Here is a 25,527-nt window from a genome sequence, read left to right as displayed (position 1 = left end):
CCTGGCCAACATGGTGAAACCCTATCTCTACTGAAAATATAAAAAATTAGCCAGGTGTGATGGCACACGCCTGTAATCCCAGCTACTTGGGGGGCTGAGGCACAAGAATTGCTTGAGCTGGGAGATGGAGGTTGCAGTGAGCCAAGATTGCAACACTGCACTCCAGCCTGGGCAACAGAGCAAGACTCTGTCTCCAAAAAAAAAAAAAAAAAACCGACAAAAGATTGATTGTGCTCAAATCATGAATTATATGGCTTTGTGATTTTTTTTAAGAGAAATCCATTTGTTTTAATATCTGTCTTGATTATTTTTAACCATGGAAGTGAATAATGCAGACTGCTTTGTTTTCTTCTGTAATCTATTCCATTATATTATTCTTAAATAGCAGTTTAGGAAATAATTTATTAAAAGCATAAATTTATTATTTATTACAGGCATGTTACATGGAATTGGAAAATTTATAGTTGAAATAATTTGCTGTCGTTTCAGACTTGGATCCTATAAACCTGTCAATTCTGTAAGTGGTATAGTATACACAGTGCTGATCTGTAAATCTTAGAATCATTGTTAAGTCTATGGGCCAGGCATGGTGGCTCACACCTGTAATTCCAGTACTTTGGGAGGCCAAGGCGGGAGGATCACTTGAGCCCAGGAGTTCGAGACCAGCCAAGGCAACATAGTGAGAGCCCCATTTCTACAAAAGGTAGAAAAAATTAGCTGGACAAGGTGGTGCAAACCTGTAGTCCCAGCTACTTGGGAGGCTGAGGTGGGAGGATCACTTGAGCCCAGGAAGTTGAGGTTGCATTGAGCTGTGATCACACCACTGCACTCCAGCCTAGGTGACAGAGCCAGACCCTGCCTCAAAAAAAACCAGATACATAGATAGGTTGATAGTAGCTTTTGGTGACTAGAAAGGATTGTCCAAAATAAAACTTTGTGTTTAGAGGAAAGAATGTAAGGGATAAAACTGATTCTTTGTTTTTTTCCCTCTCTTTCTCCTTAGGTTCCCTTTGAGGATGGCCACACAGACAACCACTTACCTCTTTTAGAAAATAATACACATTAACATCTCCCAAGTGAAGGAGAAAAACTTTTTGCCTGAGACATAAAACCTTTTTTTAATAATAAAATATTGTGCAATATATTCAAAGAAAAGAAAACACAAATGAGCAGGAAACGTACTTATTTTAAAAAAGAAAAAAATAAGGAAAAAAAGAACCCCAAACTGAAATTCTTATATTTGTTGTATCTGTTACAAATGTCCTAGAAGAAATAATGCAGCTAAACAGTGAAGAAGCCTAACTGGAGTGTTGTTTTGAAGATGACGCCTTCTTAAATTTTCACACAAAATGGGCAGTATCGAAATCAGACTTGGATTCTTGGTGATAAAAAGCCTGAAGGAAATAAGCGAAACCACATCTATCTATGGAAAAAAAAAAACATTGAGAAGTGCAAATGTTTGCATCCTTTTGTTTTTAAAAGATATGATGTCAGAATAAAATGTGGAAAACATATGGAAAACTAGTCTAGACTTTAAAGAATTGTGATTAGGTCAAAATAAAGAAAAACAGGGAGTAGTCCCTATGTTATAGCCATATTAATGTTAAGCCATATTGACAAGACCATTTATCCCATAACTTGGTCTAAAAAAGTAACTGCTTTTCTTTGGACTCTGGTTATTGACTTTTTTAACTGTTGAAGGTAGAGTCTTAGAAGATTAAGGTCAATTCTTACAGGGGCAGGTATGTAGGTATTATGTAACAGAGGTGTCATTCACAAATGGTATAGTCTTACACAGGGAAAAGAAAGCACATTTTTTAAAAAGATGTCAAGTTTCAAAATTCATTATATTATTGGTATATTTTGGGGGACATAGGGTGAGTTATAAAAAGATCCACTACTGATAGTGAAAATTATCAGCTTGTACAACATTAAGAGAAAAATAGAATATTTTATACATGTGGTAAGTGGGGAACAGGGTAACTTTTAAATGAAAGTGTAAGGCAAACTTTAAAAAGCACAAGATATATCAGATCTGAGAGGTGCTATAGTAATGTCCATTAAACCGTAAAACTGGATTATGAAAGAAGTATTTGCATTCAGAGTCCTGAATATGAATGATTCTGTATTAGATTGTTTTCTAACTTTCTTAACTATTTAAGGATTAATTCCAAATCTTCAGAACATAAAAGATTAAAAATAGAGGGGGCTATCATACAGGTACTATTAAAAGCTGTATTTGGAATATGTGTGCCAATATCAGTTTTCCTTTTGTAATACTGCATGACGGTAGAAGAATCATCAACCAATGCCCAAAGTTGAAATATATTTAGAGAAATGGGAAAACAAAATTCCAGGTAAATAACAAGACTGAAAGACTAAGTTACAGTTTTTCAAATGGATTTATTTTAAAGACAAAGTTATAAAAACAGGATGAACAGTATAATGGAGAAAAGGAGAAATAGTGATGGGTCTATTTTGCAGTAAAATTTATGCAGAATGACATTCTGCAGAAAATAAGCATCATTTAAAAAAATGATATCATTAACAGCCATGAAGTTAACTGATGAAAGTAGATGATACACTTTGAAAGATTTTGAATCCAGAAAATTCTAAATAGTAAATGAACCTTCTCTAGGTTTTGATTTTTTTTTCCTTCAGATTATTTCCAACAAAATTGGGCTATAAACTAACGAAACATCTGTCAACAGGAATTTTAACAGGAAAGAATTAGAATTTTAGACTGATTGTCCTTTAAGTATGCTTGTGAGAAAATTCAATCGAGTTTTGGGTTTTTTCTAAATGGGAGGGAAAACAATATTGATTTAGGATTACTTTAGAACAGTTAAGTATCTTTAAAAAGGATTTTAAAAATTGTTTTGATACTTACGATTTTTGTTTTCATATTTTCCAAATACCATATTAAAATTTTAATGAGATCTCCTATGAAAGGAATTTCTTTACAGCAAAATTCTGCTTTGCCATTGATTTCTATTTTAAAGGTTGAAGGCTTCCATCTGAAACTCCTCAAATAGAGTCAGATTTTTGGCAATGGAAGTATTAAAATTCCGACCAGCTGTTTGGATGATGACGTTTACCTGCATATTAGGATTTGTTAGGAGATTTTGGCCTCACCAACTGTTTTTTATTGCAGAGAGCACTTTACTCACCTACCTATTATGCAGCTTTCCCTCTGCGTGGAGGTGCCTCCAGCCAGGATACCCTACTTTATTACCCAATTCTCCTTTTCATTTTACTAGAGTATTTGTAATATCTATATATATGTATTCCAGACTACATATGTAAAAGTCTGAGACCTCAAAGTATATGAAATGGATTTTTTAAAAGTACAGTTCGCATACATTGGCCTATAAAGAAGAGTAAATATTTAGCTGAAGAATTCCCTGCTGCAGTATTTGTGCACTTCAGACTACCTCTTAGGAAAAGCTTAACTTAGTATTACAAAATTACCTTTATTTTTTTTTTTTTTAGAAAGAGATGGGGCCTCTCGCTGTTGCCCAGGCTAAAGTGCAGTGGTGCGATCATAACTCACTGCATCCTCGAACTCATGGATTAAAGCAATCCTCCTGCCTCAATCTGCCGAGTAGGTAGGACTACAGGCATGCACCAACAAACCTGGCTAATTCTTTTTCATTCATATAGATAGAGTCTTTCTGTGTTGCCCAGGCCAGACTCCAACGCCTGGTCTCAAGTAGTCCTCCCACCTTAGGCTGCTGCATCGCTGGGAATTATAGGCATGAGCCACACTGCACCTGGCACTCAAATTACTTCTGGTTCTCAACTTAGATGATTAATATCACACTTTTCTCATATACATTTTATGATAGCATTGAATTTTTATAATTAAAAGTTTACTGATGCAGACAGGATTTACAGTCTTTAATACAATCTTAATTTTGGAATCCATAAAGGAATGACTAAGACCTAATTTTTTGACACTGTAAGGGAGATGCACTTTGCATTCTATGTCCTGAGTTAGTAATTCAAGTACCAAAAAGTAATTTAATATCCTTCAAAATTCAGAGCTTACACTTGAGTTCAAGATGCATATTTTTGATTGTTGAAAAGTTACTTAAACCTGAGCCTTAGGACCTTTAAAATTGCAGCGTGTTTTTTAACCTAGTATGTCTCCTGTTTTGAACTCTAGCAAACCTTCAGCAAGCCAAGGTGGTAGCTCTTTTCAACACTATCAAAATAGGTCACCAGTCATTTACTACCTTATAGTAAAATGTCTGAATCTATGCCCATGTATCCCCCATATTGTGATGCAATCAAAGCATAGATTTTTTCTACTTTCTGGAATATTTTTTACTGATGAAGTCACTTGGCATTTAAGAGTAGAAAGCAGACTGCCTTGGATTTTTTTTTTTTTTGTCTTGAGAGAAAAGAGAACATAAAATATTTAGTGTTGCAAGCACAAACATTTGGACTCAATAAATGACAAACTATAAAGCATTTTTAAAATTTTTTTAATCCTAGGAGAAAATCCAAATATACCCCCAAATAAGCCTCAGTTCCCATATTTAAACTTTTTTTCTCATAGGAAAACTACAGGAATTTTAAAATATCACTTTGTTACATTTGCTTTTCTTCCATATGGCGCTAAATTGCTATATGATACAGGGTTTATTTTATAGTTCTCATATTAAAGGTGAAAAAGTGATGAAAATTGAGTAGTTAACTCAAAATTGCATGTATAAACCTGTGAACATGTAATTTCAAGTAGTGAAACATTTAAATAGTTTTGTCAAGTCCACATATTTTGTGTTTCACAAAAGGAGTTAGGTTAATTCTTCCAAATATAACTCGTTAATACTATTTTAATAATCTTAAGGAAAACTATTAAGGACGAGAAAGCATGGGGAAAAGTATACATTAATGAAAGCTACATACTAAAGCAGACCTTCAGCAACAGCTCATAACTAATAAATGCTTTGTATTTTGTTTTCAAGCAGTTATGCAAATCAATTTGATGACTTCTTGTGCTGTAGTTTACTGTCTTTAAGGTATTTTTCTGGAATTGACCCAAATTGCCATATCACATCTTCTGTCCCTTTTGCAGTTCCAGGTTGGAATCAGTATTTCAAATAAAGTAGGGACACGTCTAAAATATGTGTGTATCAGAAAAGGTGTTTGTGGCTACTTAAGTATCTTTTGCCACAGTAGTATCTCCCTTTGCAGGGCACTACTGTCTCTCAAACCAGTTACATCTGAAAGCCAGCAATTGCTAGTCTTAATTTTTTAAAAAATAGTTTTTAAGTGATCTAGGCAGTGAGCATTTTTCACACCTTTATGTGGGCATATGAGAATCATTACTTCTTACTATAGGCAGTTGCTTATGTTCCCAGACAATATTATCAGAATCTAGAAAAGTAGCCATGTGGAAATTTACAGGTGACTCTTGTGAACTTTGAAAATTATTGATGTTTTTGGAAACTAGGCTGATCTACTTTAATTGTTTATGTTTATTGTAAGAGAGCACGCTATTTGGGCATTATTAGACCAGTCTTTTCCTTGAGATACTAAGTTAATTAAATGAGGTGTTAAATGGAAGTAGTGATGTTCGTTGAAAACGGCAAGTGTTTTTCTGAATTGTGTGCCCATTTGCCTCTACTTTTTCTAGTATTAGTTGCCTCAGGCAATGATTCTTCAACTCTGTAATACTTGATACTGTATCGGGTATCTTGTGGGTGCAATATAGGGATTGCTAAAACTTCTTTTGAAGCATAGGTACCTTTTCTTTGTACTTTCCATCCTCTTTTTCCCCAAAGTAGAAGATTCTTTCCCACTGCTTTGTTTATATTAGGCATTCAAATGCTAATTCGTCTTGATATGAAATTTACTACCTCATAGTAAATGCTAGAGATTGTCTTTCATACGGCTACCTGCTTTTCCTGCCTAATTATCACAACAGAACTTTGCGTCATTTGATGCCACAAATAGAATACTCATGTCAAAATAACCTTATTAATGGTGTTAGAAAAAGAAGTATTACGTACCTATATGTTAATTTATATTCATCTGATAGTTATTCCTGTGATGTGATTTGGTGGAAAGAGTTCTTTGGAAGTTATTATTTCCTTTTTCCAGGGTGTGGTGCAGGGGGTATAAAGGAGAGAGAAGTGCTGCAGTAGTCAGCAGTTAAAGACACAACACTAGAAGAGGGGAAGAATTTTAATTCAAATTTTTATTTAATCAAAAGTCAAAATGTGAATAGTTGATTCGTGGAGTTATTGAATTGGTGAAACATACAATCAAAAGTGAATCCTTAGAACTATATGTTTTAATCCAATTCCACTGAGCTATATCTTGATTTCATATTTTTGCCATATCTATAGCTTGTATCTTAATTGATATAACTTGAAAGTATCATCGACATCTCACACTAAGGATCACCAGGTGCTTAATTTCAGAGCCAGGTTATCTGCTATGAAAAGTAGTTCCCAGAATTTAGATGAGATTGGGAAAGATACTGCCCAGAAGAGTTCCTCCAAAATGCCCTTTATATGGACCTCAGGAGAATCTCAAGTAATACTGGGCTAGATACTGACCTAAGGCCTTGTACACTTTAAATACCTCAATGTGCCTTTCTGAATATTACCCAGTTATTTCAGAAAGTGAGCATAAATATAACTGCCATTCTTTGTTAACATTTATGCCTGTGTTGTTTTCAACTAGTTGTGTAGTGACTAATTTTAGTTTAGGTCCCAAATGCTATATTTAAATAATAATTCCATGTTTTTAACATGAAGAAATGCTGCAATCCAACATATACTCATCTCTCAAGTATGAGAAAAGTTGGAGTAGCAGTTACATGATTACTATAGGAATTGGAGAATATATATAGTTTTTACTAATTAGTTTGCATTATACACAAAATATTTTGAAGAAAACAACCTATTTTCTAGACTTAGAGTCACTTAGTGAAGTCTATTCACTTTTCCGCTGTGCGTTGTGCAGTTAACATTGTGCAACTGGAATGATCAAGATACTAGTAAATCCTTTGGTGATCACATAAGTGTAATCTTCCCCACTTTATACAAGAAGACTAAAGCTACAGTTTAAAAGTTTATTTGAAATTTTGTTTTGCTCAGTGGCAAAGATCAAATGGGACCATCCCTCTCCCTGTTAACCACTCTAATTGAGGCCTGAGTGGAAAAAGCTTAAATATAAGCTTTTTATAAGCTTTTAAAAGCTTAAATATAAAGCTTAAATATAAGGTTTGGCCACTTTTAGGAGAAGGAGACTCTTGAAAGAAGGTTACCAGGAAAATTAGGGCTTAAAAAGACTGAGAAATAATAGCTGTCAAATTCAAATTTGGGAAGCTATTAATTTTGACTTAAAAGCATAATACACTAGAGTCCCCAATGCAAATGTGCTTAATCCATCACTCTGTACATACTTATTTACACTTCTTGTTCCTTTTTAAGTCTAAGAAGTAAATATAGTTAAGAAAAATGTTAAGTGTGAACCTACTTTTCTAATTCCCCCACCCCTCAACCAGGTCTCCAAGGTATAATATGGAAAGGAAAGAGAGACATTTTCAGTGAGGAATTATTTTTCTTACTGCATTTTTGAGGATACTGAGACCATTCTTCTTCTACTCATCTTGATTTTAAATTGTTCTTTTGGGTACCCCAGAATGGTTCCAAGATTAGTACTGCTTGAGCTCATTTCAGCTTTTGCCATGCATCTTTCCATATTTACTGAGTTTAAATGAATCTTCTCAGGGAGAAAAAAAAAAGCTAAATAAAGAAAAGTGGGAGTACTTTCATTTTAATATGCGAGGGCATAAAATAGGATGTTAGGAAGCAATTTGGTTTTTTTTTTCCCTAAAATATATGTGATTATGGGCTAGTTTACAACTTTCCTTCTCTCACTGAAATAAAAATATATAGTTAAGGAATAGGGACAAATACATGACAGCACATGTGACATCTGACAATTTGGGCATATTCCTTGCTACTTTCTAATGTTGAGAATCACAGTTTGCTGTTTTAGAGGTATCTGAGAGGTTCCAGATAAGAAGCGATGACGACATGTTCTTAAACCTTGAGCGTGCTGGATGCCCTAAAGTAGGAGAGGAATTTATAACAGAAGCTTACAATGAAGAACCAGACATTCCGAGCCATCTGAGATCTTGCAATGAGAAGGCGCCAGGCGATAAGGAAGAGGGCAGTATTAAAGAGGTAGTGAATATTTCGGAGCCTAGGGAACAGAAAGACATAACCAAAGTTAAAATTACAAGATACCCAACCACATTATCAGAAGATAAATGTGTGTTTTCCTGGCTAAGACTGGCCAGTATCTATGAAGTGCTCAGAGTATGTGGTATAACTTGGCCTTTTGGTTTTTGCATCTCATTTCTACAGCATTCTTCCTGAACAGTCAGATTTCTACCATATTTCCCTAACTACTTTCTCTTGCAGCTCTCTCTATTTGAAGCTATTTACAAGCATGACTAGCATAATCTTGTAAATATACTTTGATCATGTTAGCTCATCATAAATGTTCACTGGTTCTTGTTCATTAGAAGGTAAATTCTAAAGTTCTTAGCTTGCTATTCAAGGTTCTTCCTTCCTGTTTTGCAAGCTACTTTTCCATCCTTACCATCTCTGCACTACAGATCCCCTGCTTCTCAGGATTATACCAGAGTGCTAGAATTCTTTGTCCCTCAGGGATCATGACCAAAAGAAATTTAAGAAAGTTGAAAAAAATTGAAGAGTGACTTTTTTTCTAGGTTAAATACCATAATTAGGTCCCTGCCTGTTGGGTATTTATATCCCATTATGACAGAGTGTGATAGAAGAAACCAACTTGGGTTCAAATCTGGCTCCTAGACTTACTGTGCATTACCATGGACAAGTTATTTGCTGTGTTTAAACCTAAATATCTGTTTGATAAAAATGGGATAACAAAAGTAATACCTGTCTCATAGAGGTGTGGTAAAGTCTAAATGAAACTTTGTTAAAGGGCAGAGTATAGAGTACAGGACCTGTCATGTAGTAAATGCTCAAGAAATGTTCATTCGTCTCCTCTGCACAAATGGTATGTCTGGTATAAAATCGGATGCACAGTAAGTGCTCAATAAATATTAGCTGACTGATTATACTTACCTTTTTAAGTGTTGCTTTGCTTCTGGGATCCCAGCCATATCCTCTTTCAACAAGTATTTTTTAACTCCCAAAACATAATTTTCAATGTATTCCAACCAGTTCAACTGGCGCACATCAAAGTTGAATACCTGAGAGGCAAGAAACATTATAGATTGCCAGAACCACAGTGCCAGACAGTTACTTTGTCCACTTGAGGTTTCTTTTACATAGATGAGTGATATTCAACCTGGGAGACATAGGTTGAACCTCTCCAAAGGAGAGATTATTTGAGCTGTTATTTCAAAGGTACTGTAATATGGATTACTATTTACATAGGAATATTTAAACATGGATCAAGCACAAACACTTTATTTCTTCTGAGGGAGATTTAAAGGAAATAGTATTACATAGCTTGAAAGCTTATGGTTGGCTTGGTATATATCTCAACTAATCAAGGAGTAATTATTTTAAAAAGTGATGGAATAATATGTTAGTGACCAATACATCAATGATGCAGCTTTCCCTTTCCTCTTAGATTTGGGTGTTATACCCTCGTCCTGCCATCCTTTCCTACAGCATTACCACTTTGTTACGCAGATTAAACTTTGGAAAGCAAAGCCTTAAGGAGTAAGTTAGCAGAATTTATATTTTAAAAGAGAGTGACTGGTAGTGGAAAAAAAAAGGAGTGATTTTTGTGAATTTCAGAATATGCAAAGATTTTAGGACTTATCCTTTGTTACTGTCAAAAAGTTAAAGAAATAAGTGGTGCTGATGCTAAGGAATTAAACTGAAGTCCTGTCTTGAGAAATAAAAGTCTGAACTGTTGTAGAGAAATACTATAGGAAGGAAGACTGATGATGCAGCACTGATGGAGGGAAGTCTGAGATGCGGCAGAGTGCACAGGTGTAGGGATTAGCTTTAGCAAGGTAAGGAAGGAACTGTAGCTGGGAGAGGCAGAACAATTTTGACTGGACAAGAATAGCGGATGATAGAGTTTATGAACAAATAAAATCATTATTCTTCATTGAAGTCATATGCTGTGGCCGATAAGGGAAGAACACAGCCACCCAGAGGTACTGAGGGTTTGCAGAAATGATAACTACCAAGGAGTGACAAAACGACTGAAGTGCCGTAGATAAAACATATTGGCAGATCAGCAGTAAAGATTTAACCAAAGTTCAAGAACCTATGTTTCTTACTTACATTAAATTTGTTTCCTACGGTGGTGTTGATAGCATTGACTGATTTTCTTAAAAAACAAAGCAAAATAAAATCTGTGTCTATAACCAAAACGTCCTTTATTCATCCATCAGTTTTTCAAATCAAATAATTCTAAATTCCAAGTGAGAAGCATTTTCCTGTTGCTTATGTCAGTGCAATACTTACTCTTTGGTCTTCAGGACTCAGCTCAGACATCAGCATTTCTGTATTGTATGTGCTCCATTCCCAACTCCGGTTGATGAAATACTCCAACATGGAAACAGTTCTTAAAAGCCGATTCATGAGCTTTGTCATCCTGAGATAACCATCAGATAGGAGTAAATACTAGCACACCACAGATGGCTGCTTCCCTGTCACTCTACAGGGATGTATGAGAAATTATTTTCAAGAAAATGCAAAAATTATCCCTGTCTCTTTCTCCCATTCTTCATTAAAATTCGTATTCTTTTCTTCCCACTTCCACATTAACTCTCTGTTGATTCAATAGAAAAGGAAAAGGACTGGACCTAAAGGTGCTTGTTTGATTCCGCATTTAATACTACCACACTCCTCTTTCTTTCTCTTTTCTAACTTATTTCTCAAGAATAGCAAACCTATTTTAAAAGTGAGCCAACTATTCAGCTTGAACAACATACTGTTCATTTTTTGAATTCTGATGTAGACAATTACAAAACTTATTTCTCATCATCTTTTTTTTTTTTTTTTGAGACAGGGTCTTACTTTGTTGCCCAGGCTGGAGCGCAGTGGGGCCCAGCTATTTTTTGTATTTTTTTGTAAACAACGTTTTGCCATGTTGCCCAGGTTGGTCTTGAACTTCTGGGCTCAAGGGAGCCACCTGCCTTGGCCTCCCAAAATGCTGGGATTATAGGCGTGAGCCATTGTACTCGGCCTTATTTCTCATCTTTATTTTACGTTCTCGTATTTTTAAAAATTGATAGGATCTGAGGTCTTAGTATATAACTTTTGGGTAGAAGTGTAGACTGTAATATTGTTTGGTGAACCAAAAGCAGTTGTCAGTCATAGTGGAGATTTAAAAAGATAAAATAACTTCTTGTTGATAACCTATTCTGTATTAGGCACAGCCCCATACTTTTACAAAGTATTCCCTCTGCTAATTTTGATATCATCTTGTTAGGTAAGTCTGCAGTTTCAGAAATGAGTAATATGAGCTTAAGATAAAGTGTCAAAGTCAAATTCCAACCCAGTTTTAACTGACCTCAAAAAACCTGTGCTGTGTAATCTCACTACCCCTGTGAACCGTTACACAAGATCAACCACACTGTCCAATCTCACGGTCAGGACTTGGACCAGATCATCTTTGTGCACCTCTCAACTTTATAACAATTTACAAAAACTTTCATATATAATCTTACTTGATCCTAATAATATGGCTGTGAGAGAGTCAGGATTTATATTATGCATCCCCATTTTACAGAGAGATTATGCTCAAGGTCCCATAGCTAATGGCCCACCTAGGTCTTTTAGCTACAAGTCACCTTTGACCTGTAAACCACTTGATTTCTAGTTAACCCAGTCTTGATAATAGTGATTACTGTAGTTGACTCAGTAATTACCTATGATGCTGTTGTGGGGTTTGGGCTTACTTCTGGTAAAAGATAATGCCCATGAACCTAATGAGTCATGAGATATTTCTCTCACTGTATTATAGGAGATTTCTTAGGCATGAGGTAGACATCATTGTGGCTTGATACAAGCACCTTAATAGGGTTCCACCTTAAAAATATGAATGCGTGTAAGAAATACTGGTTTGTACCCCTCATACACTGTTGTGATAGTGCCAATTGACAGTCTTCCTTTAGGGAGGATTACCTGGCGGTAGTCACAAAATCCACATACCCTTTAATCCAGCAACCTCACTCCTCAGCATCCTCTCCTGACACAGAAGTACATTCTACAAAGAGGCAGGCACCATGATATTCATTGCCCCGTTGTTTACAGTAGAAAAAAAAGACAACACTGGGCAAAATGACTTAGATTTTCATGGAAAATTAGTGGAAAAAGTTGTAAAATACATGTGACTGATTTATATACACATACCCCGCTACTGCAAAGCAAACTATGTATGTCCATATATGCAATATGTCTATATATGGTTATAAAAGCATAGAAGAGTATATACAAGCACACCTGGAGAAGGAAAGGGTCTAAAAGGATTTTAGCTTTTTCTGCCATAAAGATTATTGCTAAAATACATACCATACAACAAACCAACAAATATTACTGTTTGACTTCTCACAAAATACATTTGGATTTTTATTGTGTCTCTTCCTTCTGTGTTTGTCTTTTTTCCTAATTGAACTTTGTACTTTATCCAGGCCTTCTTCTAATCCCGACATATTTTAAAACCTTTAGCATTTCTACCTACAATATTTGTTTTGTTTTTCTTTTTCTATATTTAATAAGCCTCATACAAATATTTTTCCTATAATCACAATGTTTCTTTTTCACCTTGCTCAAGAACTGAGTTATGAGCTCCAAATAAGGTCTCTAAAAATTTAGATAAATTCTACATTGGCTAAGTTTTAGTCATTTGCACTGCTAATAAAGATGATAATTAAATACGATGAAGAAGACTTCCTCCCTTATCAAGGGGCTAGCACAGAGGTTCATATTTCTGATTGTTGATCATAAAAAATGCCTTAGGCAATTATAATAATGATTCCTCTGACATAATATTATTCCAGCGAGACAGATAAAGGGATATGTCCTATGCCACACAGCTAGGTGGTGACAGCTGCCTTCGCATCAGCACACTGTATTCCCTCTAATTTCTTCACTCATCTCTAGGTGGCAGTAAATCTGGTTCCAAATACTGACTTTGAGACAGCTTTCCCCACATCCTTCCTGTCACTTCCTTTGAGACTACTTCAGATTCTTTCCTTAGCTTCTATTTCCCCATTTGTAAAATTGGGATGATGAAAATATCTTCCCTGGGTAGCTGTGACAATGAAAAAGGGATCATCACGCATCATCCTTAGCCCCATGAGTGCCACAGTAAGCTCCCAGTCAGTAAGGTTGGCTATCATTATTGTATATTTAAGATTATCTACCTATTCGGAAAACCCTAGTGACAGAGTCTCAGTTGCTTTTCTTTTAGTGTAAATGATTACCTGCCGAATTCATCAAGCAAGCTCTTTAACATTTACCTTCCTTTATTGTGCTGGAGCATTTTTAATGTCTTTTGTGGCTTCTCACTATGACTGCTTGGCTTGTTCAAAACTTACACAAGTCGAGTATCCTTCATCTGAAATGCTTGGGCCAGAAGTGTTTTCATTTTGTTTACAGATTTTAGAATATGCACATATGTAATGAGATATCTTGGGATGGGACCCATGTCTAAAGGGAAAACTCATTTCTGTTTCATACACACTTAGCCATATACACATAGCCTGAAGGTAATCATACTTTAAATGATTTTATGCATGAAACAGTTTTGAATGTATTTTGACTGTGACCCATCACATGAGGTTAAGGTGTGTGGAATTTTCCACTTGTGGCATCATGTCAGCACTCAAAACGTTTTGGATTTTGGAGAATTTCAGATTTTGGATTTTCAGATTAGGTGTATTCAATCCACATATATGGGTAAGATTCAATTGTCTCCTTTAATCCTCCACTGAAGGAAGCGCTAAAGATTTGGGGGCCTTAATCTCCCATACAGTGACACTCTCAGAGCCATTGACTCAGCTTCTCACCTGGGCTTCCTTCCAGTGAGCCGCAGATAGAAGTCATAGATGATGGCAGGGGCCCGGTGGCTGACTGCATTCCTGTACTGGGTTGTGAAGTTGTTGGTGGTAAAATTAGCATATGGCCTCCTGAAAGCTCTCTCAAGTGGGATTTTTTCAAAGGTTGCCAAGACTTGAAATCCTGGGGAAAAAAGAGAGTAAGTGCTAGAGGAGAACAGGAGAATATAAGCCCATCATAGTGGAAGGCATTTGTAATGGGTCAAAATAATAAAGAAGGATTTGCTTTGTAGGGTCAAGAATCAATGTGGGCAAGTGGTTCCCTGCAAACCGAAACAATGTGAATGGGTGAAGAACTGGATCCTTTATTTGAAACATTTACTCTAAAACAAATTATTGGGGAAAGACTTGTAGTCAATACAAGGAGGTACTGTTCAGAAAAACGTAAATCTGTATTTAATTCTAAGGTTATCTAGTCTATTCTGAAAGCCCCAAGACAGAGGCTAGAGACCTTATTTCCCTGGCTGGACCATTACTTTTAGAGCCATTTAGAAAGTTTCTTAATATTTATTTGAATCTTTATTAAAGGTTTAAGTCAAAGATTCTAAAGGTAAGATTTCCTTGTGTTAATTTACTTTAATACTTCTCTGGGAATATGTTAGACTCAACTTTCCACTCTGGTATCGAGGGTTTTATTCGTAATAGTATTTTTCTTTTTATATTATTACTTTGATTAGGCTTAAATAATAACTTTTTATGTTCATTTGTGAGTTCAGTAGTTCTTTCCAAAAGATATTCATTTGAATTCAATTTTATTTAATGTATGTAGGTTTTTTTCAAAGCATATGCCTATCTGAAAATATAGATCCTACATAGAGAAGAGTCTCAAGAATCATGATCATCTGGTCCACAGGCACTTATAAAAACATATGTGGCATTATTAAAACATTTGGTTATGTGCATAACCAAAAGCTATGCACAGGTTGATAGCCTAAGAGATTCTGATATCAACACTGACATTCTGATCTATATATCCGTATACCTGTTCAACATTTCCCTCTGGATGTATGATAGACGTTCACATTTAACAGCTCTAAAATTGGCCTCCTGATATTCCCACTACCAACCACCCCCTTCCCAGTACATACACAGACTTGTTTCTTCATCAATCTTCTACCTCTAACCAAACGGTAATTCAATTTTTATAGTAGTTCAGGCAAAATCTTTAGAGTCATCCTTGGTTCTTCTCTTTTTTTAACAACCCACACACAATTGAACAAAATCTTATCAGCTCACTGTTTGAAAAATACCCAGAACCAGAATTTTAACCTGCTCTCTCTCTGATCCAAACCTCTAATATAGCCTGGGGTGTCGCAGTACTGTCCTAAGTGATCTCTGCCACTACATTTGTACCCCTACAGTCTGACCTCCATGTAGCAGCCGGAGTGATTCCTGTAAAATATAACTCAGAGTATATTACAGGTACTTTTCCATTCAGAGCCCTTCAGTGGAATCTCATCCCATTTAGAGGCAACGCATGGTTTAAAAGGTCTTGCACTATCTATATCCTCACCCTCTGTGCCCACCACTCTGATTTTGTCTCCTACCATTCTCCCTCTGAGTGCTTCCGCTGTAGCCACACTGGCCTCCTTGCTGTCCTTGAATATGATTAAACAGCTGTAGCATTTATTGTTTCTTCATCTTGGAATACTTCCTCCACATGTCCCTCCAATCTGCCCCCTCACTTCTTTCAGGTCTCAGCTGAGATGACACCTTATCAGAGAGACTTTCCTTGCCATCACATATAAAATAGCAGCCTTCCCACATCACTATTTACTTCTTTAGTCTGTTTTATTTTCCTGCAATCACTCAACCATATCTGATGTATATTTCTCCTTTCTAAGATTTATATACCATAACAAAATTATGTCTGTTTTGTTTCAACCTATATAGTACCTTGAAAAGTGGTTGGCAGGTAATCAGTGCCCAAGAAATATTTTTTGACTAAAATAGCAACATACAATTACTTTCCATTTCCTAAATCTATACCAATCCTTCCATTAGTCATTACAAATATATTTATTAAAGTATTTAACATTTGCCAGGCACTGTGGTAGGTGCCGAGGTAGAAAATATATATGATATATTCCCTGTCTATTAAGGAATTGACAATCTGGTAGGAGATGTGGACAATTCACGATTACATATTTTGCCTGAGTATCCTGCTAGAGATCAGTACAGTATGCTCTAGAGGAAGATAAAAGAAGCATCTAGCTCTGTCTGGGTGCCAGGAAGGGGATGGGTGAGGCTGGGTTAGGAAAGGCTTTCTGAGTAAGCTGTCCAAATGGTAATAGCAAGCATTTACTGAAATGTCCACCGTTCTAATCACTGTGCTTAGCACTTTATCTTATTAAATCCTCCCAAGAGCTCCCTGGAATAGAATAATTATTCTTTTCATTGACGGAAAAAAAAAATTGATCTACAGGGAGAAACTGAGTGATGTTCAAGTTGATATAACTAGTAAGTAGTGGAGTCTACTAAATGGTAGGACCCATACCAGCATATAATATTTATGTGGGCATGGATTTCTGTTTAGTGATATATGCTCAGACCAAGAATAATGCCTATTTAATGAATACAGGAGTGAATGAATGAGGTATGATTTGAATCCAAGTCTATAAGATCTTAACGCCCAAGACTTTTAACCATTAATCTACTGTCTTTCCAGTCTGAAGACAAGTAGAAACTAATACGCATGAAGAAAATTCAATTTGGCAATTGAAAACTGTACTTCTACATGCTCATAGGTCAAAGAAGGATTTAAATGAAAAATGCTTAATGCTTAGAGAGGAATTATAACATAAACATTATACAACAAAATATGTGGATACAGCCAAAGTGGCATTTCAGGGAAAAACAAAGCCATAAATGCATGTATTAGAAAAGCTGAATATTTGTGAGCTATGTTTCTAAGTTAAAGAGAAGAAAAAAAAATAATCAAAGAAAACAGGAGGAAGGGGAAAATAGAGATAAGGAATACAGCAATGCAACAGAAAAACTGCAACGTAATAAAGAATCAACAAAGCCAGAAGAAATTGGTTCTTTGAAAAAAAGGAATAATAAATCCTTTGGAGAAGACACACAAATATTATGAATTAAAAGAGAAACACAATTACAGATACAGTTTAGGACAAAAATATTAATATGAAAAATTTTATGTGAATACATTTTAAAACAGACAAATTCTTAGAAAAAGAGATAAATAAAATTTACTAAAAATGATTCCAGCAGAAACTGAAAGCCTGCAAAATTCTTTAACTATTGAAGAAATTGAAGCAATAAAAAATCCTCTCACAAAATTACAAATTCAGATAATTTATAGGTAATTTTACCAAGTTTCCAAGGAATGGATTGCTCCAACATTACACAAATACTTCCAGAGAATTGAAAAAACAAGGGAAACATTATTAGTAAACTGAATTAAACAAAATATAAAAAAGATAACATGGTATGACCAACTTGGGTTTATCCTAAACATGGCAGGATAGTTTAAAATTTGAAGGCTTCTGCTTAAAATTAGCATCAAGACAACAATATGTACTATTGCAATTTTTATTCACCATTGTATTAGAAGTTCAACAAGAGATATAAAGACTTAAGGTTTGAAAAGATAGGAATAATACTCATATTTTTGCAGATTAAGTAACTGTCTATATAGAAAACCAAGAGGAAATTTTGCACAGTTTCTAGCAATAAGAAGTTTAGCAAGATGGCTAAAGGGTCAATATATGAAAATCGACTGCATTTGACACTGTTCACAAAAAATTATAAAACATATTTTTACATAAAACATTTAAATTAGTAAAAAAAAAATGTGTAAATTACCTAGGCCCTAGGTATAAATCTGATAAAAGATGCTTAAGACCTGTATGCAGGAGATTAAAAACTCTTCTTAAGGGACACTAATGGAGACAATTCTATGGAGAGATAGCCCATGTTCACCCACCCAGCTGTCTATCACTCCTTGTAATGTCACCTGAGGCTGTGTATGTTCAACATCCTATCACGTGGCTGCTGCTACTAATAGGAAGACTTTGATCCCTCCTAAGAGCCCTGATAGGAAACACAAATGAGTTTAATTTGTATGCAACACCAAGTTAATTACTAATAGCTTCCAGATGCTGTATTAGATGGGAATCTAGAACAGAGCCTTGGCACAGGGAGAAACAATGTAGTATCAGCCAACAATGTTTGCTATATGTGTAAGAGGAGTAGAGAAAAATACCTGCATGCCAAGTGTTTTTCATTCTTGGAAAAGCATTTTTCAATTCAAAGCCTATTATAAATGAGCCACAGCATCTAGCTGCCCTGCAATAGAACACTCAGTGAGGTACCATGGCTTACCATTGGAATGTGTAAGGAATAGTGTTACCTATGTAACAGGGAAAGAAGGGGTGCATTAGTAGGTGCTAAGAAATCCTACAGAATAGCCAAACTCCCTACTTTTACCTTCTACCATGATTAGATGTTTAAGTTGTACTCAAATCTATTTCCATAGTTTTTATACATTGAACAGATCCAATCCTTTACATTCAGACAAATCAATCGTGTACAGTACAGGGTTTCTCAAAGTGGGTTTCACCAAGGATCAAGAATGATCTAGATGCTTTTTAAAAATATGGTTTCCTTAGCAACGCCCAAAACCTTAGTCCCAGGGTTCAAGGAATCTAGATGTTATTTTTATTTCTCCCGTAGTGATTCCTATTCACTTTTACAAATCACTAGTAGAATGGTTACTGCACACCCAAGAGAAGCTGCATAAATTAATGATCAGTATGACGGACTTAATAACAAAGGAATAATATAACCTGACTTTTCTAAATCTCATTGATCATTGATCATATTGCATTCTCAGTGACATTATCAAGAAGGGAAGAGGTGTGTGTAGGAGCTGCTGCTCCAGCAGGGAGGAGTATATCAGTATTTTATCACTGACATTCTTTATAACTGCCAACTTTTGCTTGTTTCATCATTGTTTTTAAAATTTCTATGGACCCCTTACTGCTTACGATCATGTATATGTTCCCACTGACTCCTTTCCTTGGTAACCACAGTACATTCTAGTTAACCACCACACATTTACAATTTATCATTATTTTGTCTTTTACTTACTTTTTGTCTTTCTCCCCGTGTAGGCTCTAAGCTCCATGACACACTGTCAGTTTTTTCTCTGTGTTGGACACTAGTAATTATGCAGTTACATGGCTACAGGTACTTACCCATTTTGCCCCAGTTGCAGGGATTGAGGTTACCAGATGTGCAGTGGTAGACTAACGTTGACTTAGGTCTGGAAAATGAAATAAAAATTAGATAAATACAACAAAATGGAAAACTAATGAAATAAAAATAAGGAAAAATAATAATTAGACAGTGGTTTCAGTAATTCATCTGATGCAAGGCTTCCATCTTTTGTTCTTTCTCTGGGTTAATAAGCAAAATGAAAGAAGACTAGGAAAAGTGTGTATGTGTGTCAGAGAGAGAGAGATGTTAGGAGTGACATACTATGGAGCACATATGTGTGAGTTCACATAAAAAAAATTTAATTCTGTTTACCATTTACTGACAGAGCCAAATACATGAACAACCTATGTTTTTAATCTTTATACCAGGAAGGTTCCCCACACGTAGTGTTTCAACTTTTGGCATTTACCAGTTTCAATTTAAAAAAAATATTCTCTCATTTCATCAACTTCTATCTCCTTCGTGCTAAGAAAGAAAGCTGAATTTTAGACTACTGAATAGAAAGAAAAGCCTTTTGGTTATCAAGAATTTTATGGTTAAGTGATTTAAAGGTTTTATTACTTTTGAGTAGCCAAGTACTAAACTGTATTTATAAAACAACTCAATGAATATATGATGGCATATTAGGACCTCTACAAAATATTGAAACAAACACCGCCTCATGTTTGGGATCTTGTACAGTGAAAGCCTATATTTGGAAAATGTGCCTAAGGTATTCACCCTCCCACTCATGAAATCTTTGAAAGCCCACTTGAGCATCCACACCTGTGAACTGCAGTATACCATCCTACAGCTAGCGTGAGATTCACAACTGTATCAACTGGAATTACATCTGCCACAGCCATCGGAGTAGCTTTTATGGCCCGAAGAAACCCTTTCCCAGCCTGCATAGGAGAAAGAACACAAAATATTAAACCAGGTCTTAAGTAATAGCTGGGGCTAAGGTATGTATCATCAAACTGATTATACTAGTGCAGTAAGTGAAAACAGCTAATCTTGATCCACTGCTTACCAGGTTCTTATGCTAAGTCTGACTTCCTCAGCCTATTCTACCTTCTTAGCCAAGTGCAACTCCAGCATATCCATGAACTACTAGTGTTCCTCAGGTTCCTTTAGGGAATAAGTTTCCTCAAGTTTGTGAGCGGTTAAACTCAGTTAATTCACAAACACCAATAATAAACTTTCATATCTAAGAATCTAATTCATGACATGTTAAGAATTAAGATTATACAAATTTCCCATTAATTTTCTGATTGCTATTTGTTTACCATTTCCTTGATTTTGTCTTCTCCTAGGGTTTATTAACTTACAAGCAATAGTAGGCACTAAAATTTAACATTTATTTGAAAAAAAATTAACTGGGGAAATTCCACCACTAATAAAACAAAAACTTTTTGGGGGCTTGGAAAAATTGCCTTTTTATTTACTTTTTATTCAGTATCTTAGTTCACCTCACAGATCACTGATGTTATATAGATGCAAGAATTGGGAATTATTCATGTTAATAGTTTGTTGAGTTTATGAAATTGATTCTTTGTGCTTTGCATGTTTCCAACATTGATTTGCAATGATTAACACTTTCTTATATTACTCAATTCTGTTTTCTTATAACTAGCACCCCTTCTTTCAGACATAAGAAACCAATTTAGAACACTTAGAAAACATAAATAAATATTCAGCTTTGCATATAATGAAACCCACTTGGGATCATGTTGAAATAATGATGTCATAAGTCACCAAACGTTCACCCCAACTGAACTTTTTTTTAGAAGAAAGAGTTGAAGATGGGTGGGAAACAGAAAGAAAGGGGCTGCTAGAAAAATCAGAAATTGGAAGGAAGGTCTTCATCACTGTCATAATTCACTGTCTCATATTTGTATTGTAATTCATGTTGAACCTAGTTCTGAGAGGATCAGAGACAGATTCTGAAGTGCAATCTGAATCCCTAATAAGATTTAAACTCATTTAGATCCTTGATTTCCTATTCATGGTACAAAAAAGAGAAATTGGTTGAGTCCCTAAATGCTTCAGTGAGAGCCATGAAGCCCCACAGCTCGGCTGGGTCAATCTGGACTCCAGGGAGATGCTCACTGAGGGCTGCTTACCTAGAGGAGCCACTTTTCTCCTTGTAAGAGATTATTCAAAAGTGTTGCCTATATTCATGGATTTTTTGTATTTGAAAAATTTGCTCCAACTAGTAGTTTTCTTTCTTGTATTCATTAAGAATTATTGATGTATATCTCTTGTCTATACCCACACATAAACTCTTATATGTGTTTTATAATCAAGAATTTAATAATCTTTGAAGCTACTATTTTTATTGCATCCTCAATTCACTGTACTAATTCATGTCATTATGAACTGTAAAAAGGAGGAAATACCCCCATCTTGTGGTAACTAAAGAAACGTCCTTGATGCTCAAAGACTTTTCAAAAATAAAACTCCTAAATAGTAATTGATAGCACATTATCTCTGTTTTTTGATAAAAAATTCTCAAAGGATAAAAATAATTTCATCCTATCTCTGTATTACAATCAAAATAATTTAAATAATATTCCTCAATTGTTAGTAAAATAACATTTATATATTATTCGGATTAATGAAGCTAAGCCAGCACTAAGAATTCTGTTACTATTCCTCTACCACATTTCAGGGAGTTACCTCTTCATCGTTATACATACCGCAATAATGAGTCCGCTAGGTCCATTTATATTATCAACCCAACCCTAAAAGAAAGAAGATTTCTGTCAGTTACACATTTCAGAAAATTGTTTTATCTTTGGAACAGCTGCAGGCTAATGTTAATAAATTTAAAACAGGAACACTGAGACCCCAGCCAAAACAACTATCTAATACAGTGTTACTAAGTTCTCAAAGATCAATGGCAAATCATTTGCTATTTTCTCCACTTTATTTGACTGTGCAAAAATTAAAATTTTGCCAGGATTGTTTTTCATAGCAGGAGTCATGAATGGTTTTGCAGTGTTTTATGACCTCTTATGGACTAAATTGAACCTTGTCCTTATATGATGATCTGTTAGCAATTCACCAACCATGCTTCTCCACCTCAGTCCTGATTTCAGCCCCCATAGGAGAACACTGAAAACATGAAAACATGATTTGTGCTAATGGCCCATTTCTTCACATTTTTTTTTTTACCAGCTATAGAGTCCATGCCATATATATATGTGTGTATATGTGTGTATATATATATGTGTGTGTGTGTGCACACACGCGTGCATGTGTGTCTCTGTATGTATTGACTTGCTTAAAGATGTTACAAAGAAGATTATGTTTAAGAGCAGTTAGAGGGAAATGTGTTTTTGAGTTTGTTTCCTAAGCCCCAAGCCATTCAGTTGACCTTATTATGTCTCTTTACCTTACAGTATAAAAGTCAAATGTGTCTGTATAACAGGAGAGGAAAGAGAAGAGAGGAGAAGATGAAGGGATTAATATTTGGTGAGTGTTTTAGTAGGAACCAGCCTTTTACTAGAGACTAAGCACTCATACATTGTCTTATTAAATCAATGCTCCAAAGTAGTATCTGTCCTGTTTTATGGGAGGGATAACTCAAAAATGTTGCATTGCCAGTAAGTAGTGGAGCTAGAAGTTATCTGCCCCAAAGCTTCACAGACTTGCTTTGAAGAAGATGGTATAATTCAAAGTACTTTCAAGAGGACATAGCAGTATGCTGAGGTTAAAAAAAAAAATTAATTTCCCTAAACTGAGATCCTTCTGTGAGCCTCAAAACTCTTGTTTACCCTGGCAGTTGCAATGCTACCAATTTGACCATCAAGAACATGCTGGTATGCTTAAACTATAGTGGGAAAGCCAAGATATGAAACCATCACCCATGGGAATTCTGAGACCAGAATAATTAGAAGCTAATTTAAGATCTCTATCCAACTCCAGGACAGTCAGGGTAACTGCCAGAGGAGCTGCATGCTGTATAAATCCTGAACCCAAAGTGGAATTTTGTCCTAGTAAAATGGGTTCATATTTGATTGGCTGCACTTAGCTATAAATCCTGAGGAGAATAAGAAGACATCAGAAAGTAATTGGACTAAAAGAAGCTTAGTTTGGAAGCAAAACACAGAATCCAGGTGAGTGGGCTTACTGGGAAAGGCTCCTGCCAAGTTGCTCCCACAATGGAGGGCCTTATGATGGCGATGTTCATGTTCCCGCTCTCTTGCTGCACCACCATTTCTCCCAAGGCCTTGGTGTAGGTGTAAGTATTGGGCCGATCGCCAATCAGCTTGGGTGTGATCTCGTCAATAATAGCATCGTCTAACCACCTAAAAGGTAGTCAGAGTAAAAAGAATTCTAGTAACATATATTAGACAATAAACCAAAAGGAAAATGTGAGACACAGACAAACAAAACTTCCACCTTCAGCCTTGGTTCTGGAATTTGGAGCAGTCACATGATACCAAGTTTGAGTGTGTACCTGTTCAAAGCATGCATGAGCTCTTTGCTCTCCACTGCTAAGTCCAGTCTTATCAGTCAAATCCTATGCCCTCCCATCCCAACAGATAAGTAGGTAGGTAGGTAGACTGATAGAATCAATACCAATACTACTTTACTACTACTAATAGTATAGGGCTATTAGTACTACTTTAGCACTACTACTAATTTATCAGTATTGATTACAACTTTATCTGTAGTAGTATAAATTAGAGGTTATTACATTTAACCTCTTTACTTCCTCTCCAGCAAGCTCATAAGTACATTCATTTGACACATTTTTGAGTCCCAGTCATTCTCCCAGTAGTACTCTGTATGCTGTGTTGAGGGAGTTAGAGGCTCTCCTCCAAAGTGATTCCATAGCAGCCCTACTCACTGTTGTCCGATAAAAACCCAGTGCACTGATCCTGAAGGCTTTAGCTTTAAATTTAAAAAATTTCATTCAATGCAAATCAAATCAAAGCGACTACTTTTGGCAGAGTTACAATCTTTTAGCAAATCTGTGTAATGTGTTTTGAAGGTCTGTTTAGAGTCTAGGCTAATAACTTGATAATTATCTCCAGAGGTTTCCAGCAAATTCATAAGTCTGTCAAGTGGGGTGATTATAGTACTCTGAAATAGCTTCAAAATCACGATTATTGAATACTCCTACTTACAAGATAACATGTATCATGAATAACCAAGTTACCATAGCATCAGCCTAATCTTTCTTAAAAATATGTCAGAACCATTTGATAACCCTAAACTATATCAACACCTCTCTAAGAGAGCAACAAAATTATTGTCAATTAAATATGTAACATTTCTTCTAGCTGGCAGATCTGTGTGGTTAAATTATTGATATAGCATAGCTTTTTAAAAATTAAGCTACTGGAATATGCTAGTGTGATTTTTCTAATCAATCTGGTACATTTATTTCTATTTTATAGAACATGACATAACTATACTATTTTGATTGCAGAACATCTTCACTGTTACCACTTTGCTGACATGACACATTTTTGAGCAACTAAGATGTACATGATGTTAAGACTTACTCAGAATCATAACTTTCAATTTTAATGCCTCATTTGATCCTGAGGTAGAACGTGGGCATTGACTATATAATGTTTCCATTTTTCTTGCTTTGCTTCTGTTAGTGCTGAGAGCCTTTTCATTTAAATTGATTAGAGAAAGATTGAGGGGTTCTAGAATTAAAAACAACTTCAATTACATAGAAATATCTAGGATATTTTAACTATATGGTTACCTGGGGGTTGGGAAAGAGTGTAGGATGATGCAGACAGCTCTCCATCTTAACAATAACCCTACCACTACCTCATTTCATTTGTGGGTCAACAGTGGATTGACTGACCTAAGACCATTCTCTCTTACCTGCAAAAATATACAGTTTATGAAAACCAGGACTTGAGGGAATAGAGCTTAATTTCAATAAGGCTGTAAAGAAAAGAATCCTAGAAAACATCAGAGCCCAACAATGTGCTGGGGTTGTATGTCACATGGCTAGTACCAGTTGCTGTCATTAATTTTGGGGTACATGGAAAGGATAATATTTGAGGGGATGGAGGACTTATAAAGCTTGGTGAGTTTGCTTGTCTTAGAAAATTGTGGTTTTATAGATTTCTAACAACATGTATGCAAGAAATTTTAATATTCTATAGATGGCTTGCCTCTGCTACTCTCAGCTACACTTGTATTCTACTGTTTTATCTTTTCGTTCC

At 35.5% G+C, this 25,527-nt stretch overlaps 2 protein-coding genes across 6 annotated transcripts in view; one reads left to right on the top strand and one right to left on the bottom strand.

The window, feature by feature from the left end:
* ERGIC2 (ERGIC and golgi 2) overlaps nucleotides 1-9,132 on the top strand; it is a 68,771-nt gene extending 59,639 nt beyond the window's left edge. For all 4 annotated transcript variants that reach the window (XM_021674877.2, XM_012474250.3, XM_012474252.2 and 1 more), the window contains 2 exons: nucleotides 435-517; nucleotides 1,004-9,132. In XM_021674877.2, the coding sequence (XP_021530552.1) occupies nucleotides 435-517; nucleotides 1,004-1,066 (146 nt within the window). In that variant the 3' untranslated portion in view covers nucleotides 1,067-9,132. The remainder of the gene's footprint in view (nucleotides 1-434; nucleotides 518-1,003) is intronic.
* The window catches only part of FAR2 (fatty acyl-CoA reductase 2), a 159,470-nt gene continuing 140,120 nt past the window's right edge, over nucleotides 6,178-25,527 (bottom strand). For both annotated transcript variants that reach the window (XM_012474248.3, XM_012474249.2), the window contains exons 5-12: nucleotides 23,460-23,637; nucleotides 22,024-22,068; nucleotides 20,108-20,226; nucleotides 19,321-19,388; nucleotides 14,054-14,225; nucleotides 10,503-10,632; nucleotides 9,138-9,265; nucleotides 6,178-8,229 (exon numbers count right to left, since the gene is read on the bottom strand). In XM_012474248.3, coding sequence (XP_012329671.2) covers nucleotides 8,067-8,229; nucleotides 9,138-9,265; nucleotides 10,503-10,632; nucleotides 14,054-14,225; nucleotides 19,321-19,388; nucleotides 20,108-20,226; nucleotides 22,024-22,068; nucleotides 23,460-23,637 — 1,003 coding nt within the window. In that variant the 3' untranslated portion in view covers nucleotides 6,178-8,066. The remainder of the gene's footprint in view (nucleotides 8,230-9,137; nucleotides 9,266-10,502; nucleotides 10,633-14,053; nucleotides 14,226-19,320; nucleotides 19,389-20,107; nucleotides 20,227-22,023; nucleotides 22,069-23,459; nucleotides 23,638-25,527) is intronic.

This window comes from Aotus nancymaae, unplaced genomic scaffold, assembly GCF_030222135.1.
Source record: "Aotus nancymaae isolate 86718 unplaced genomic scaffold, 86718_ANA_hifiasm-v0.15.2.pri h1tg000016l, whole genome shotgun sequence".
Taxonomy (NCBI): domain Eukaryota; kingdom Metazoa; phylum Chordata; class Mammalia; order Primates; family Aotidae; genus Aotus; species Aotus nancymaae.
Note: the sequence above shows the minus strand (reverse complement) of the source record. Positions and strands in the feature narration are given on the sequence as shown.